This window comes from Protopterus annectens, chromosome 1.part2 (assembly GCF_019279795.1).
Source record: "Protopterus annectens isolate FY-2018-M chromosome 1.part2, PAN1.0, whole genome shotgun sequence".
NCBI classification, from domain to species: Eukaryota; Metazoa; Chordata; order Ceratodontiformes; family Protopteridae; genus Protopterus; species Protopterus annectens.
In genome coordinates this window covers 230,068,233-230,085,665 of record NC_056727.1, presented here as the reverse complement: position 1 = coordinate 230,085,665, position 17,433 = coordinate 230,068,233, and the positions used below count along the sequence as shown (strand labels likewise).

The 17,433-nt window shown below is 45.5% G+C and overlaps 1 protein-coding gene across 1 annotated transcript in view; it reads left to right on the top strand.

Moving 5' to 3' along the window:
* The window catches only part of RAB1A (RAB1A, member RAS oncogene family), a 1,040,437-nt gene that overhangs the window by 358,451 nt on the left and 664,553 nt on the right, over nucleotides 1-17,433 (top strand). Inside the window, exon 3 of the mRNA XM_044060138.1 lies at nucleotides 8,641-8,736. Coding sequence (XP_043916073.1) covers nucleotides 8,641-8,736 — 96 coding nt within the window. The remainder of the gene's footprint in view (nucleotides 1-8,640; nucleotides 8,737-17,433) is intronic.

Here is a 17,433-nt window from a genome sequence, read left to right as displayed (position 1 = left end):
AAAGCCAAGTACCCCGTTGGGGACTCTTTCTTGCCTCAGCCGATGTCAGAAAAAGTTAATTGTTTAACTTGTGGGAAACAAATACCTCATAAGGATTTCCACTCTTATTGTCGTCCTTGCTTAGGCCCAGACCACGTCTCGGCCTGCTCTGCCTGCGCTTCCTTCAACCGACGCACTCTTAGACGTCGGTCGGAGTTCGCAGAAGAGTTTTTTGGAGATAGTTTTGCTTACAAAATGCCGTCGGAAACCCCGACATCACATTTAATTAAGAAACGGAAAGACAAGGACCGACACACGCGGGCCGTGGTTTCGGCTGAAACCACGGCTAGGCCTTCCGCGAGTGTCTCGGTCTCAGCTGATACAGAGTCCTTGGAACTTCCGAACCCTGAAACAATACAGCCGACAGCCTCGGTCCCGGAGGCTCCTACCGAGTCGGTTACAGAGTTGCCTTCCGAAACTGGTGTATTGGAATCTACCGACACCATACCTTTAGATAAAGCTACACCAGCACGTGGTGCAGCCAGGCATCCTGCATCCATGTCTATTAAGGCCTTCACCAGGGCTAAAGCTGCAAAACACACTAAAGAAATGCCTCCCAGAGTTATTCCTCAGGGACCTTCTTCTAGTTCACAGATTTTAACTTTAGCAGAGGACCTGATCTCCTTAATTAGGGGCTCTCAGCCTCATCCGGACAGGGGCTCCCAACCCCCTCTAGACAAAAGGCCCAGGATGGACCCCCCTGATCCCCTTTCTTCAGAGGAGGCCTCTGTTGGCTCGGATCACTCAGACTACCAGGAGGAGGCTTATTCGGCCTACGAGGATTCGGATGCAGAGGAATCTATTCCCTCAGCCTCCCCTCCTGAAGAGCTTTTTTTTGGGGAGACCCTTCACACTATGAGAGCATTTCAAATGGCAGGGCCAGGAGTATTCTGATTCCAGGAAAAGACTAAGAACTTTTCTTCATTTACCTCAGCATAGACCTTTGGCTATTTCTCCTGTTTTAAATGTGATTGATGATGTGTATTCTGACTCTAGTATGACCCCTGACACTCTGCCTCCGGCCCCTGTTAAGCCTGATAGGTATTGCAGGGTCCCGGACACACACAATTTTCTTTATAAGGCCCACTCTGCTGACCCTGAAACTATTTCACAGGGCCCTAAAGTGGTTGCAGCTGTTACTACTAAGAACCCACTCCCCTCTGCAAAGGAGTCCAGGGCATTAGAGAGATGGGGTAAAAAAGTGTATACTTCTGCCACTCTTGCTATGAGGGCATTAAATTGTCAATTTCACATGATACAGTATCAAGAGTATTTGTTAGAAGAAATGCATAAGAAATTGTCTTCTTCTGAACTCCTGGACCGTAAATCCCTTCAGGATCTGGTACATAATTCCCAGCAGGTTAGCAACCATTTCTTGCAGTGTGGTTATGATGCTTTGGAAGCTTCATGTAGGTCAGCAATGACAGGTGTTGTCATACGCAGGCATGCTTGGCTGAAGGAACAATCTCTGCCAGAACATGTTAAAGCTAGGCTTTTTGATGCTCTACTGGAAAAACAAAAGTTATTTGGTTCCACTGCTCAAGACGTCCTAAAGAAATTTGAGGAAAAGGCAAAATCTGTACAAACAGTTAAGGATTTTCTTCAAGTCCAACCGCCTAGATTCAGCAGAAACTGGCCTTCCAAGAATTGGTCCTTTCCGGACACAAAGATTTCAAAGGGGCAGAAACAGGCGTGCCAGAGGTAGAGGCCAAGCTAGGGGCTCCTACAGAGGCCGTCAATGGCAACCTCCAATCCAGACGGGCAGTTCAGGATCTGCAACTGCTGCACAAGGACCAACTCAATGACTCTGCTTTGACTCCGCCAACCAGGGCTCAGTTAGAAGCACCTTTAGGCGGAAAGCTTTCCTTATTCTCAAGAAATTGGCACAACATTACAAGAGACAAATGGACACTCCAAATAATAGACAATGGATACAGGTTCCATTTCCACACATTGCCAAAAAGAAAAGGCATACCAGGTCTGCCACCAAATCAAAGGACAGAGGCTTTGAAACAAATCTCAAACTTACTCCAAATGAAAGCCATAGAAAAAGTTCCTATTTCAGAACAAGGCCAAGGATTTTACTCCAGACTATTCCTTGTTCCAAGAAAAGAGCATCAATGGAGGCCTATTCTCGACTTGTCCGTACTGAATACTTATCTCATTGTGCCAAAATTCAAAATGCTGACTCTACAGCAACTCCTTCCCATGCTGGGCAAGGGGTCTTAGCTGGTTACTCTAGACCTCAAGGAGGCATACCTGCATGTCCCTATCAGACAAAGTTGCAGAAGATACCTCAGATTTCTTGCAGGGTCAGAGCATTATCAATTCTCAGCATTGCCCTTTGGCTTATCTACTGTGCCCAGAGTATTCACGAAATGCCTGGCATCAGTAATAGCACACTGCAGACTCCAGGGGATTCAAATCTACCCATATCTGGATGACTGCCTTATACAAGCGGACAACCAACAAACTCTGATAAAGGACTTAAATTATGCCATCAATCTTCTGCAGGCCTTGGGATATACAGTCAACATGCACAAATCAAGGCTTTTTCCATCCCAAAGAATAACCTTTCTGGGTGCGGATCTAGATACAACCACCCAAATGGCTTAGCTCACAGAAGAAAAACAGTCAACTACCGGATTACTTCAAGAATTTGACAAGACAAACTCAGCTGACTGCAAGGAAAATCCTGCAGGTCCTGGGTTACATGGCATCCTGTATTCTTCTGATTCCACAAGCAAGGCTACATATGAGAAAGCTACAGTGGTACCTAAGGAGTTTATGGACGCAGCACAGTCACAGTTTGGAAACTTTAATCCCACTCATTCCATGCCTTCACAAGGAATTTCTGTGGTGGGCTCAGGCCAGCCAGTCCAACAGAGGGCTGCCCTTCACAAAGCCAAAAACCTCCCAAACTATTACAACAGACGCTTCAGACCTAGGTTGGTGAGCACACATGGAGGGCAGAGGTATCCAAGGACAGTGGTCATGAAAGGAGCTACACATGCTCATAAATCAAAAAGAAATGCTAGCAGTGATGCACGCAATCGAGGCCTTCAAACTTTCTGCATCAAGGCCATCTACTAATAAGGACAGACAACACCACAGTTATGTGGTACATAAACAAGCAAGGAGGTACCCATTCTTACCCTCTGTGCAGACTGGCAATGAATCTATGGGATCTTTCCTTGAAACTCAATATACAGCTACTAGCTCAGTTTGTGCCAGAGAAGGACAATACGCTGGCGGACAGCTTAAGCAGAAATATCATGGATGCACACGAATGGATGCTGCACCCAGACATTTTCCAACAGATAACACAATCTTGGGGGAGCCCGGACATAGATCTATTTGCATCCCCCCACAATCATCAACTAAAGAAATTCTGCTCAAGGACATACCACCCACAAGCGTGGAAAGTGGATGCCCTCTTTCAGCTGGAGAAATCTGACAGTGTATGCATTTCCTCCTATTCCATTAATGACCAAGGTGTTACTGAAGATCAGGGCAGAGCAGCCAAAAGTGATCCTGATAGCTCCGGACTGGCCAAGACAGCACTGGTACCCACTGCTAAGGAGCATGTCACGTACGAAGCCATGGCCCCTACCTCTATGGCCACTTCTACTGACACAGCACAGATACAAAACTCTTCACTCCAACCTGAAAACATTGCACCTAACAGCATGGAGAATACCTCGACTCCTCCTCAGGATAAACTATCCCAGAGAGTAAAGAATATTATTCTGGAAGCTCGCCGCCCTTCCACAAGGAAGACATACTCAGCAAAATGGAAAAGATTTCTCATCTGGAACACCACAAAGGGTCTAGATGTGACAATGATGAACATGGCATATATCCTGGAATATTTGGCAGAAGTGTTCCACAATGGACTGTCTTACTCTTCTATTAAGATTCATGCTTCAGCAATTTCAGCAGAATACAATACTGTTCCCCCTGTCTCTTCTCATCCTCTCCTAAGACAGTTTCTAAGAGGGATCAAAAACATCAAACCTCCTAGGAAACCACCTCTACCTGCTTGGGACCTTAACTACGTTTTGGAAAAACTAACACTGCCTCCATTTGAACCAACAGCATCTGCAGATCTACAGTACCTCTCATGGAAGACTGCTTTCCTTCTGGCAATAACCTCAGCAAGAAGAGTTTCGGAATTGCAGGCCCTGATGTTCAGCCATTTATTGTTTTCCATCAGGATAGAGTTTCATTAAGAGCTCATCCTACTTTTATGCCAAAGGTGGTATTCAGGGTTTCATTGAATCAAGCCATTCACTTGCCTACCTTCTTCCCAAATCCACAAAAAGGGGAGAAACTGCTGCACACCCTGGACATTCACAGACAGTTGCGCTACTACTTGGACAGAACTAAAGGTTTCAGAAAAACTGACCAACTGATGGTAGCATATGCTGCAGGTACTCTAGGAAAAGCAATTTCCAAACAGACAATTTCAAAATGGATAGGAAATTGCATCTGCTTTTGTTACTCATTTCATGGAAAGACTGTACCAGCTAACATTAGACCTCATTCTACGAGAGCCACAGCCACCTCCACAGCCTTCTTAAGAGGGGTGGCTACAAAAGACATTTTAGAAGCTGCCACACGGAGCTCCGTGCATACATTTGCCAAGCATTACAATTTACCTCTATATTCCAGATCCAGAGCAGGCTTTGCTACGGCTGTCCTGCAGGGTATCTTAGCTACACCATCCTTTTCCTAGTACCTCCACCCCCAGATTGGCAATGGTATTCTACCCATATGTGATGACTGCAGATGCATCCTTGAAGGACATAGTACAGTTTTGCACCTACCATAAATGTAGATGTCCGATAGGTATGCATCTGCAGTCAGGTTTACCCTCCCTCCCTCCTTCCCCTCTGTGGTACTCCTAGGGTGCTTATCTCTCTTAGCTGGCTGGGGGGATCTATTATGGTGTATTTGTTTTATACATATATATATATATATATATATATATATATATATATATATATATATATATATATATATATTTTTGCAAATGTTTGGATTTTTTATTGCATTTTTCCAAATTTAGCCTTCCTAGAAGGGCACCTGGCATCTGGGGCAAGAAAAACTGAGGAAGATGGCATCGGCTGACACTTTTATACCCCAGGCGTTGTGATGGGGAAAGGGCGACATCAGCCGACGCCAGACCCAGACTTTGGAATCCGGCCGACCGAAGGGCTGCCTGAGGCAGGACAACCCATATGTGATGACTGCAGATGCATGCCTATCGGACATCTACATTTATGGTAGGTACAAAACTGTACTTTTCCCTCCCTCCTTCCCCTCTTGGGACAGGCCTATAGGCTAACACATCCTCATACATCCTGATTGGGGTATTCATTTATGATGTATTTGCTTGCAACTACTGTATTTTGATTATATTGCACTGCTTTATTACACAAATTTATGTATTGCCTTCCTTCTGGGGGCACCTGACTTCTGGGGCAAGAAAAACTGAAGAAAATGGCGTCGGCTGGTTCCTTTATACCCCTGTCGCACTGACGTCAGGGAAGAAGCGACGACAACTGATGCCGGACCTAGACTTTGGAATTCGGCCGACCGAGGACCCGCCTGACGGCAGGAGAACCCATCTGTTATGACTGCAGCTGTATTAGCACTCTAACATCTACATTTATGGTAGGTACAAAACTGTACTTTTTTCTTTCCAAATTTCACAAACAAAGTGGAATACAAGTTGCATTTGTTGGATGTTCATAGACAGCTATGGTTCTATTTGCACAGAACCAAAACTTTTCATAAATCTGACCAGTTGTTTGTGTCCTTTTCTAAACCATTTTTGGGTAAACCTGTGACCCCACTGCCAAGTGGATTTCTCTGTGTATCCTTCAGATCTACAAGGATAAAGGTTTGTCTCTTCCAGGTCAGATTAGAGCTCACGCTACAAGGTCCATGGCTACTTCTGCAGCCTTTTGATCTAGAGTATCCTTAGTCTACATTTGTTTTGCGGCTACTTGGTCCGCATCTCATATTTTTATTTCTCACTATAAATTGGATTTGATTTCTCGGAGGAGAGCATCCTTTGGTTCCGCGGTGCTCTGGAATATCCTTCCATGAAGGCCACCTAGGTAGTAGTTGGGGATTCTGTCCCACAGGTTGAAGATCAAATGAAGTAAACTACTTCAGATAAAGAAGTTATGTACTCACCATAACGTTCCATCTGAGTAGTCATCATTTGTCTTCAACAGTCCTTCCCTCCTTCCCCCTGGCCTTATATGGTCATCTTTCACAGTTGGCACATTGTGTGCGGTAAGGTAGTTTGGATCGGGTTGTTTAGTATAGGGTGTAGCAAGCAAGATCTGAGGGTTGGAAGGTAGTGATGGTGGATTATGGGTAGGGGAGGAGCTTGGAGCTCTGAGCAAATGCTTGTGAAGTCCCAGCTCAGATCCGATATGGATCCGGTACCCATATGTTGAAGACAAATGAAATATAACTACTCAGATGGAACGTTATGATGAGTACATAACTTCTTTTTTTGGCATTGAGCTTAAGGCCATGGTTCTGACACCAGTCTGTCTCAGTGAGGCCTTTCTGTAGGATGTCAACATCACTTGGGGATTTAATAGCTCCAGACTTGCAATCATCTGCGAACTTTGCCAGCCAGAGTCCCTTCATGTAGGCCTGGACTTCAGAGAAGTAGATAACAAACAGGAGAGGATCCAGGACCGAACCCTGTGGGACTCCACTCGTGACTGGTCGGCAGTTGGACTTGGAGTCAGCTACTTTCACACTGTGGGTTCTATCTGAGCCAGTTTGCAACCCACCTAGTGATAATAGGGGTTGATGCCTCGCTTAATGAGTTTTTTTGATTCCTGAGTGGGGAATGGTATCAAAGGCTTTGGCCAGATCAAGGTAGGCTTTGTGAACCACCTTGCCATCATCCACAGCTTTGGTGACTGATTCATAAGTTGACCACGTTGAGCAGGCATGATCTGCCCTTCACAAAACCAAACTGTGTAAGATCCAGAGTTTGGAGATTCCCTATATCCTTGTTTATTAGGTCCATGCAAGTTAGATTTGGTATGTCTGGGTAGCGCCTTGTTTGGTTGTTCTGTGTTCCGGCATGTCCTTCCTTGAGACCTCCCAGGGTTTTGGATAGCTGGGGACTCTGACTCATCTGTGATAAATAATGACACGGATAGCATCAGATAGTTATGTATTTACCATAACTTGGAATCTGTGCTGTCCAGTGTCATTATTCATCACATCCCCACCCTCTGCCCCCCTCCTTCTGGTGACCAGGGATTTTTTGGGGTAATGGTGCGTTTTGTTCTGCTGTTCCTAGGTGGGGACAGTGTCACTGTCCTGTTATTTATCTAGCCAACTCGATCTGAGGATTATGGGTAACAGGAGATGTCCTTCAAGGATGCATCTGCAGTCATAACATATGGGTTGTCCTGCCTCAGTCAGCCCTTCGGTCGGCCGGATTCCAAAGTCTGGGTCTGGCCTCGGCTGATGTTGCACTTTCCCTGACGTCAGAGCTTCTGGGGTATAAAGGCATCAGCCAATGCCATTTTCCTCAGTCTTTCTTGCCGCGCGGTGCCCGAAGCAGAAGCTGTTCGCAAGTGCCGGTCGGTCAGATCCAGAGATTTCAGCTACCGAAGACTTCGAAAAAAGCTAAGTACCCCGTTGGAGACTCTTTCTTGCCTCAGCCGATGTCGGACAAAGTAAATAATTGTTTAACTTGTGGGAAACAAATACCTCATAAGGATTTCCATTCTTACTGCCTTCCTTGCTTAGGCCCAGACCACGACGTATCAGCTTGTTTAGCCTGTGCCTCCTTGGAGTTTGCAGAAGAATTTTTCGGATCCGCTTTTGCATATAAAATGCCGTCGGAGACCCCGACTACGCATTTGGCCAAAAAACGCAGGGAAAAGGACCGACACTCGCGGCCCGCGGTTTCGGCTGAAACCACGGCTAGGCCTACCGCGAGTATCTCAGTTTCGGCTGAAACCGAGCCCTCTGTTCTTACTACGACAGAAACCATACCTCCGACAACCGAGGCCAGAGAGGCCCCGGCTGAGTCGACCTCAGAAATCCCTACAGGAGTTCTGGGAGGGGAGGAGCAGAAGTTCAGGGCCTGTCCCTCACTTTGCCAGCTCGGATCTGAGGTCGAATCCAAGAGCCATCTGTGGTGAATAATGGCACTGGATAGCACAAATTCCAAGTTATCGTAATTGTATAATTTTTATTTTTATTTTTTTTAAGTTTTGTTTGCAGATTGCATACTGATTTGGTTGTTCCCTATGTTATGAATTGGTTAGAAAGTAACTTTATTTTGAAAAAAAAATATGTGCACAGAAAGCTACATCAGTACTGTCAGTCTTGATTACAAAATCATAACTTGGAATTAGATAATGCTGCCTTACATAGTATGCTTGCTTTTATATATAGAAAATTTGTAGTGTGAAATATCAAGTGAGTAGTTGTGCAGCTGTACCCCATAAGATTGTCATTATCTATGAATGAAACATTGATTTGGATTGTTTCCTGTGGTTGTGTGAGCAAGTTAGAAAGTAATGTGAATATCTCTTCTTACAGGATGATACATACACAGAAAGCTACATCAGTACTATTGGCGTGGATTTCAAAATCAGAACCATAGAGTTAGATGGGAAGACAATTAAACTTCAGATTGTAAGTTTCTTTTCCTCTTTGATTTCTCACAAGTAACATTTTGTATAATTGTAATAAGTTATTTCCCCTTCTTACTTCAGCTGAATGTCACTTTTAATTTTTGAAGCAGTTTTGAGATAGTAATGTCGATACAGTGATGATGTCCTTCAAGGATGCATCTGCAGTCATTACAAATGGGTTGTCCTGTCGTCAGGCAGCCCTTCGGTCGGCCGGATTCCAAAGTCTGGGTCTGGCCTCGGCTGGTGACGCACTTCACCCGACGTCATAGCTGCAGTTATTCGGGTATAAAGGCATCAGCCGACGCCATTTTCCTCAGTCTTTCTTGCCGCGTGGCGCCCGAAGCAGAAGCTGTTCGCAAGTGCCGGTCGGTCAGATCCAGAGATTACTACTACCGAATACTACTTCGAAGACTTCTAAAAAGCTAAGTACCCCGTTGGGGACTCTTTCTTGCCTCAGCCGATGTCAGAGAAAGTGAATAACTGTTTATCTTGTGGGAAACAAATACCTCGTAAAGATTTCCACTCCTACTGTATACATTGTTTAGGCCCAGACCACGACGTAGCAGCTTGTCTAGCCTGCGCTTTTAACCGACGGACTCTTAGACGTCGGTCGGAGTTTGCTGAACAAATTTTCGGCTCTGATTTTGCCTACATTATGCCGTCGGATCCTCCGACAACGCAAATTTCCAAAAAAACGAAAAGAAAAGGACCGACACTCGCGGTCCGCGGTCTCGGCCGAAACCGCGATTAAGCAAACCGCGAGTCTCGGTTTCGGCCGAAACCGAGCAAGCGGTTCTTTCTTCAGCCGAAACCATGCCTTCTACCGAGGCCTCCTCTAACCTGGTAGAATCAGCTTCTGAAATCCAGCCTTCTGTTGCAGTTTCTCAGGAATTATCAGACACAATTCCCCTGGATATTTCAACCCCTGCACGTGGAGCTGCTAGTCCTCCTGCAGCCATGTCTATTAAGGCCTTTGCCAGGGCTAAAGCAGCCAAAGCTTCAAAAACTCTGCCTGCCAAATCCCCCCCACACAGGCCCAGCACTAGCTCTCATATGCTTTCTTTGGCTGAGGATTTAATTTCTTTAATTCGTGGATCCCAGCCTCATCCAGACAGGTCCTCTCTCCCACCTCCAGAAAAGAGACCTAGAGCAGAGCCCCCTGAACCAGTATCCACTGATGGTTTCTCTGATGAATCAGAACATACAGACCTTCCTGAGGCTTCTTATTCTCCTTATGAAGACTCTGATGCGGAAGAGTCCATTCCTTCAGCCTCTCCACCTGAGGAATTTTCCTTTGGGGAAACCTTGCATGCTATGAGGGAACAATTTCAGTGGCAGGGCCAAGATTTCTCAGACTCCAGAAAAAGGCTTAGAACCTTTCTACATTTGCCACAACATAGGCCTTTAGCTATACCTCCAGTTCTTTCTGTTGTAGATGATGCATTTAATGATGCTTGCACTGCTCCTGATTCATTACCTCCGGCTCCTGCTAAGCCCGATAGGTTCTACAGGGTCCCGGACACTCATCTCCATTTATACAAGGCTCCTTTTGCAGATCCAGAGACTATCGCCCAGGGCCCTAAAGCTGTAGCTGCTACTTCTACTAAAAACCCCCTCCCCTCTGAAAGGGAATCCAGGTCCTTAGAGAGATGGGGTAAAAAAGTTTACACTTCTGCTACCTTGTCAGCTAGAGTTTTGAACTGCCAATTTCATACGATTCAATAGCAAGAGTTTATGCTTGACCAGTTAACTAAAAAGCTTTCCTCTGAAGAATCTTTAGATAAAAAATATGTTCAGGAAATGGTACATAACATACAGCAGGTTAGTAACCATTCTTTAAAATGTGGCTATGATGCACTGGAGGCTTCCTTTAGATCAGCCATGACTGGCACAGTTATCAGGAGACATGCATGGTTGAAAGAACAGGCATTACCAGACCATGTCAAATCAAAGCTTTTGGATGCACCCATGGACAAGGTCAATTTATTTGGTTCCCCTGCTCAGCAGGTACTAAAAAAGATGGAAGAGAAGGCAAAATCTGTACAAACGGTGGAAGATTTCTTACAGGTTCAACCTCCAAGGTTTAGCAGGAACTGGCCCTCCAAGAATTGGTCCTTTCCGGACTCCTCCAAGGCTCAGAGAGGCAGGAATAGGCGTTCAAGAGGCAGAAACCAATCCAGGGGTGCCTACAGGGGACGCCAATGGCAAGGTAACAACCAGCGAGGCACGGACGCAGCCACCACCACTACAACACCTCAATCACAGTGACTTGACAGTGGCACCGCCTACCAGGGAACAACTAGAAGCACCCTTAGGCGGAAAATTAACCTTATTTTCAAAAACTGGCATTGCATCACAAGGGAAAATGGATTTTGCAAGCTATAGACCAAGGTTACAGGTTCCATTTCCATACTCTACCAGGGAAGAGAGGAATGCCAAACCTACCACCTACTCAAAGGACAGAAGCTCTAAAACAAATATCTCCGCTATTAAGAATGAGAGCTGTGGAAAAGGTACCATCTATGGAGCAAGGAAAGGGATTTTACTCCAGACTCTTCCTGGTACCAAGAAAAGAAAACAAATGGAGACCCATTCTAGACCTGTCCGCTTTAAACACATTCCTCATTGTTCCAAAATTCAAAATGCTGACCCTACAGCAGCTTCTTTCCAAGCTGGGCAAGGAGTCTTGGCTGGTAACTCTAGATCTCAAGGAGGCATACCTGCACGTCCCCATAAGACCAATTTGCAGAAGATACCTCAGATTTCTTGCAGGATCAGAGCATTATCAATTTTCAGCATTGCCCTTTGGCTTATCTACTGCGCCCAGAGTGTTCACGAAATGCCTGGCATCAGTAATTGCTCATTGCAGACTTCAGGGAATCCAAATTTATCCATACCTGGACGACTGCCTGATACAAGCGGACAACAAAAGCAAGCTAGCAGAAGACTTGCAAAGAGTTATTTACCTGCTGCAAGCCTTGGGATATACAGTCAATATAAAAAAGTCAAGGCTGATTCCATCCCAAAGAATAACCTTTCTGGGTGCAGAGCTGGACACATCAAAACAAATGGCATTCCTAACTGCAGAAAAGAAAGAGCAACTACCTCTCTACTTCTTGGCATTAACAAAGCAGAACCACCTAACTGCAAGAAAAGTACTGCAAGCTCTAGGCTTCATGGCATCCTGCATAATTCTGGTCCCTCATGCCAGACTGCATATGAGAAAGCTACAGTGGTACCTAAGGAATTTGTGGTCCCAACACAAGCACAGCCTAGAAACCAAAATCCCAATAATCCCATGCCTGAAACAAGAGTTCCTATGGTGGGCTCAGGCCTGTCAATCAAAGGCAGGATTGCCCTTCTGCAACAGCCAACCAAGCCAAACCATCACGACAGATGCCTCAGACCTCGGTTGGGGGGCACACATGCTGGGCAAGTGCATACAAGGCTTATGGACTCAAGACCAGCTGCGCCTACACATAAATCTAAAGGAAATGCTGGCAGTAAAATTGGCAATCCAGTCATTCAGACCATTTCTCCAAGAAGGTCAGTTGATAAGGACAGACAACACCACAGTTATGTGGTACATCAACAAACAGGGAGGCACCCATTCATATCCTCTATGCCGGCTGGCACTGGACCTATGGGATGTGGCCCTGAGCTACAACATTCGCTTACAAGCAATTTTTGTACTGGGAAAAGAAAACATTCTAGCAGACATATTAAGCAGAACAACCACAGATGCCCACGAATGGATGCTTCATCCGGACATCTTCAAAGCCATCACAAGGGAATGGGGATTACCACAAATAGACTTGTTTGCATCCCCATTCAATCACCAGCTAAAGAAATTCTGCACAAGGACGTACCACCCACTTGCTTGGAAGGTGGACTCCCTATCTTTCAGTTGGAAAAACCTGACAGCATATGCATTTCCACCACTTCCTTTGCACAAGGTGCTTCTGAAGATCAAAGAGGACCGTCCAAGGATCATCCTGATAGCTCCAGACTGGCCAAGACAACATTGGTACCCATTGCTGAGGAGCATGTCTCGGGAACAAATATGGACATTACCCCTAATCCCATTACTGTTAACACAGAACAACTACAACATCCTGCATCCAAACCTGAAAACTCTGCAGCTAACTGCCTGGAACATTACATAACAGAAAATAACCCAAATTTATCCCAAAGGGTTAAAGACATAATCCTGGAGGCTCGTAGACCTTCAACAAGAAAGAATTATGCAGCAAAATGGAAAAGATATCTCATTTGGAGTACTGCAAAGGGAGAAGATGTGACTCTGGTAAAGATGGCCAACATCCTAGAGTACTTTGCAGAGCTCTTCCACACAGGCCTGTCCTATTCTTCCATCAAGATACATGCATCAGCTATTTCAGCACAATACAGCTTGGATCCTCCTGTCTTCTCTCATCCCCTGCTCAGACAGTTTCTGAGAGGAATTAAAAATGTAAAACCTCCCAGGAAACCACCATTGCCAGCATGGGACTTGAACTTTGTGCTAGAAAAATTGACTCTTCCCCCTTTCGAGCCAGCAGCAACAGCAGAATTACAATACTTATCCTGGAAGACTGCTTTCCTGCTGGCAATAACTTCAGCAAGAAGGGTCTCTGAACTACAGGCACTAATGGCAGTGCAACCCTTCCTGATCTTCCATCAAGATAGTGTCCATGAGAACAAATCCTACATTTATGCCTAAGGTGGTATCCAGAGTGTCATTAAATCAGGCTGTCCACCTACCTACAGTCTTCCCAAACCCACAGAACAGGGGAGAAAGGCTCTTGCATACCTTGGATGTACACAGACAATTACGCTACTACCTGGACAGGACTAAGTCCAATAGAAAAACTGACCAGCTTCTAGTAGCATATGCCACAGGGAAGGAAGGAAAACCAATTTCAAAACAGACAATCTCCAAATGGATAGGAAATTGCATTAGATTTTGTTACTCCTACCATGGAAAAGGCCTCACTCCACAAGGGCTACAGCCACTACCACAGCTTTCTTACGAGGAGTGGCTACCAAGGACATTATAGAGGCTGCTACTTGGACCTCCGTGCATACATTTGCCAAGCATTACAATTTACCTTTATACTCTAGATCCCGAGCAGGTTTTGCCACTGCTGTTTTGCAAGGGATCCTAGCTACACCATAATCTCTACTCTTTCCTCCTCCCCTTGTTTAGCTATGGTATTCTACCCATTTGTAATGACTGCAGATGCATCCTTGAAGGACATAGTACAGTTTTGTACCTACCATAAATGTAGATGTCCGATAGGAATGCATCTGCAGTCAGGATTACCCACCCACCTTCCCCTCTGAGGTACTCCTAGGGTATTTGCCATCCTTCAGCTAGCTTGGGGGGGATGTATTATGGCGTATTTGTGTGTATATATGTACATACATGCTTATTTTATGTGTTTGCTCTCTACTATTTGGAAACATTGGCATTTATCCAAATTTAGCCATCCAAGAGGGCACCTGGCATCTGGGGCAAGAAATACTGAGGAAAATGGCGTCGGCTGATGCCTTTATTACCCGAAGAACTGCAGCGATGACGTCGGGTGAAGTGCGACACCAGCCGAAGCCGGACCCAGACTTTGGAATCCGGCCGACCGAGGGGGTGCCTGACGACAGGACAACCCATTTGTAAGGACTGCAGATGCATTCCTATCGGACATCTACATTTATGGTAGGTACAAAACTGTGCTTTCTTTTGACGTACACAGACAGCTTAGATTCTACTTGGACAGAACCAAAGTTTTCAGAAAGACAGAGCAATTACTAGTGGCATATGCTGCAGGATCACAAGGAAAGGCTATCTCAAAGCAGACTATTTCAAAGTGGATAGGCCACTGCATTCAATTCTGCTACTTATACCATGGTAAGCCAGTGCCTAAGGGCCTTAGGCCACATTCCACCAGAGCTGCAGCCACTTTAGCAGCTTTTCTCAGGGGAGTACCAACCAAGGACATTGTAGAGGCAGCTACTTGGAGTTCAGTGCACACCTTTACAAAGCACCATCATCTGCCACTCTACTCTAAATCCAGGGCAGGCTTCGCCACTTCAGTTCTGCAGGGTCTCATAGCCGCTCCTAATGCTGTTTAGCTCCAGCCTCCCAACCATAGCTTTGGGACTCTATCCAAATGTAATGACTGCAACAGTGAAACACAAAGAACATAGTACAGTTGTGTACACTTACCATAAATGTAGATGGCCGAGTGTATTCACTGTTGCGGTCATTACACTTGGGTTATCCTGCTTGCGGGCAGCCCGCAGTCGGCCTGAGTTCCAAAGTCTTGGTCCGACATCTGTTGCTGTCACTCCTTCCCTGACGTCAGTGCGCCAGGGGTATAAGTTGTAACAGATGCCATTTTCTTCAGTCTTTCTTGCCGCGCGGTGCCTGAAGCATAAGCAGTTCGCAAGTGCCGGTCGGCCGACTCCTGAGATTTTCAAAATTGAGTTTCAGAACCGAAGTCTTCAATAAAGCTAAGTACCCCGTTGGGGAAACTTTTTCTTGCTCCAGACTGATGTCGGTAAAAGTTAATAATTGTATTTCTTGCGGAAAGCAAGTACCTCATTAGGACTTCCACTCTTACTGCATTCCTTGCCTAGGCTCTGACCACGACGTCACTAGATGTCGGTTTTGTGCTAGATTTAACAAACGCACTATCAGACGTCTGTTTGATTTTGCTTTACATTATTTTGGACGAATATTTAATTACATAATGCCATCGGAACAACCGACTACCAGAATTTATAAAAAACGCAAAGACAGAAAGACTGGCATCCGAGGTCCAAAACCGACAAAGCCTCTTCTAGGCCAGTCGCTGGTTCGCCGATTCTCACTGAGGCGCTTTCGCAGCCCCTGACACCAGCTACCTCAGAGCCACAGGCTGCAACCGGTAGCCACGTGGAGACTCCTAGACCTGTGGAAACTCAAGGTATTGGGCCTACGGAAAATATACCCTCAGATGGGTCCGGAGCCGCTGAGCATGCACCGGCTTCTGAGTGTGTTTTCAGACCTTCACAGCTTACAATTTAAAGCTACTACAGCAGCAAAGGCAAAGTCAAAAACACCTTTAAAGACAAAGAAACCAGTGCAACATTCTCCAGAACAGTCATCCATGCCTAAGAAACATATGCTTAAAATGGCTGAAGACCTTGTTACTTTAATCAGGGGCTGCCATCCCCCTTGTGACAAGGCCTAGGCAAGACGCTGATTATAATTCCTCTGATCAGGTTTCCATTTCTTCTGATTCTTCCTCTGACCAGGGCTATTCTCTCCCTCCCTATGAGGACTCTGATGCAGAAGAGTCCATTCCTTCTGCCTCACCGCCTGAGGATTACTCTTTTTTGGGGAAACCCTGCACACCATGAGGGAGCATTTCCATTGGGTGAGCCAGGATTGCTCAGAATCCAAGAAAAGGCTCAGATTTCCTTCTATTGCCTCAGCACAGGCCCTTGGCTTTCCCCCCTGTGTTTGATATTGTTGATTATGTTTTCTCTGACTCCAGTCTGTCTCCAGATTCTTTACCACCTGCACCAGTAAAGCCAGACAGGTACTACAGGGTCCCTGACTCTCATAAATTTCTTTACAAAAACCCTGCTGCGGACCCAGAAGCTATTTCTCAGGGTCCAAAGGATTGAATCTTCCACTGCCAAAAATCCTGTCCCCTCAGATAGGGATTCCAGAGCTCTGGACAGATGGGGGAAAAAAGTTTACACTTCTGCTACTTTAGCTGTAGGAGCTCTAAACTGTCAGTTTCACATGCTTAAATATCAGCAGTATCTTGTGTCATTGTTAAAGCAGAAAATGGTTACAAATGTAGAAGGCCCTGACAGTAAAGAAATGCAGGATTTATTGCATGTAGTTGAACAAGTGGGAAAGCATACTCTGCAATGTGGTTTTGATTCATTAGAGGCTTCTTGTAGAGCCGCAGGTACAGGCTTCGAAGACCTGCTTGGTTAAAAGAACAAAGTTTTACCTGACCATGTTAAAATGAAATTATTGGATGCTCCACTACAGCATGATACTTTTGTGTTAAGGCTGAAGTGGTTTTAAAGAAAATGGAGGATAAAGCAAAGTCGGTGCAAACTGTGAAAAATTTCTTACAGGTTCAGCCACCTAGATTTAGCAGGAACTGGCCTTCAAAAAAATTGGTCCTTTCCAGTGTCAGACAGGCCACAAAGAGGTAGATACAGACTCCCAAGAGGCAGATCTCAGCCCCAAGGCTCCTACAGACCTAAACAATGGGGTGCTTCAGCCCCCAAAGGAGGAGAAGACAAATCACAACCTTATAGGAAACCGTCACAATGACTTCCCTCTGCAAATGCCAAGCTCTCAACAGTTAACAGCACCCCTAGGGGGAAAGCTAGCACTTTTCTCAAAAAATTGCCACATGATCACCCAAGACCAATGGGTGTTGAATATAGTTTCTCAAGGATAGAGATTCCACTTCCACACGCTTCCAAAACCAAAAGGTATGCCAAACCTGCCACAAAACCAATGGGCCGAGGCACAAAACAGATTGCAGCTCTTATGGATATGGGAGCTATTCAAAATGTTCCACGAAAAGAACAGGGCCAAGGATTTTACTCACGACTTTTCCTAGTACCCAAGAAGGACAAAGCATGGAGACCAATACTGGACCTGTCAATCCTAAATACTTTCCTG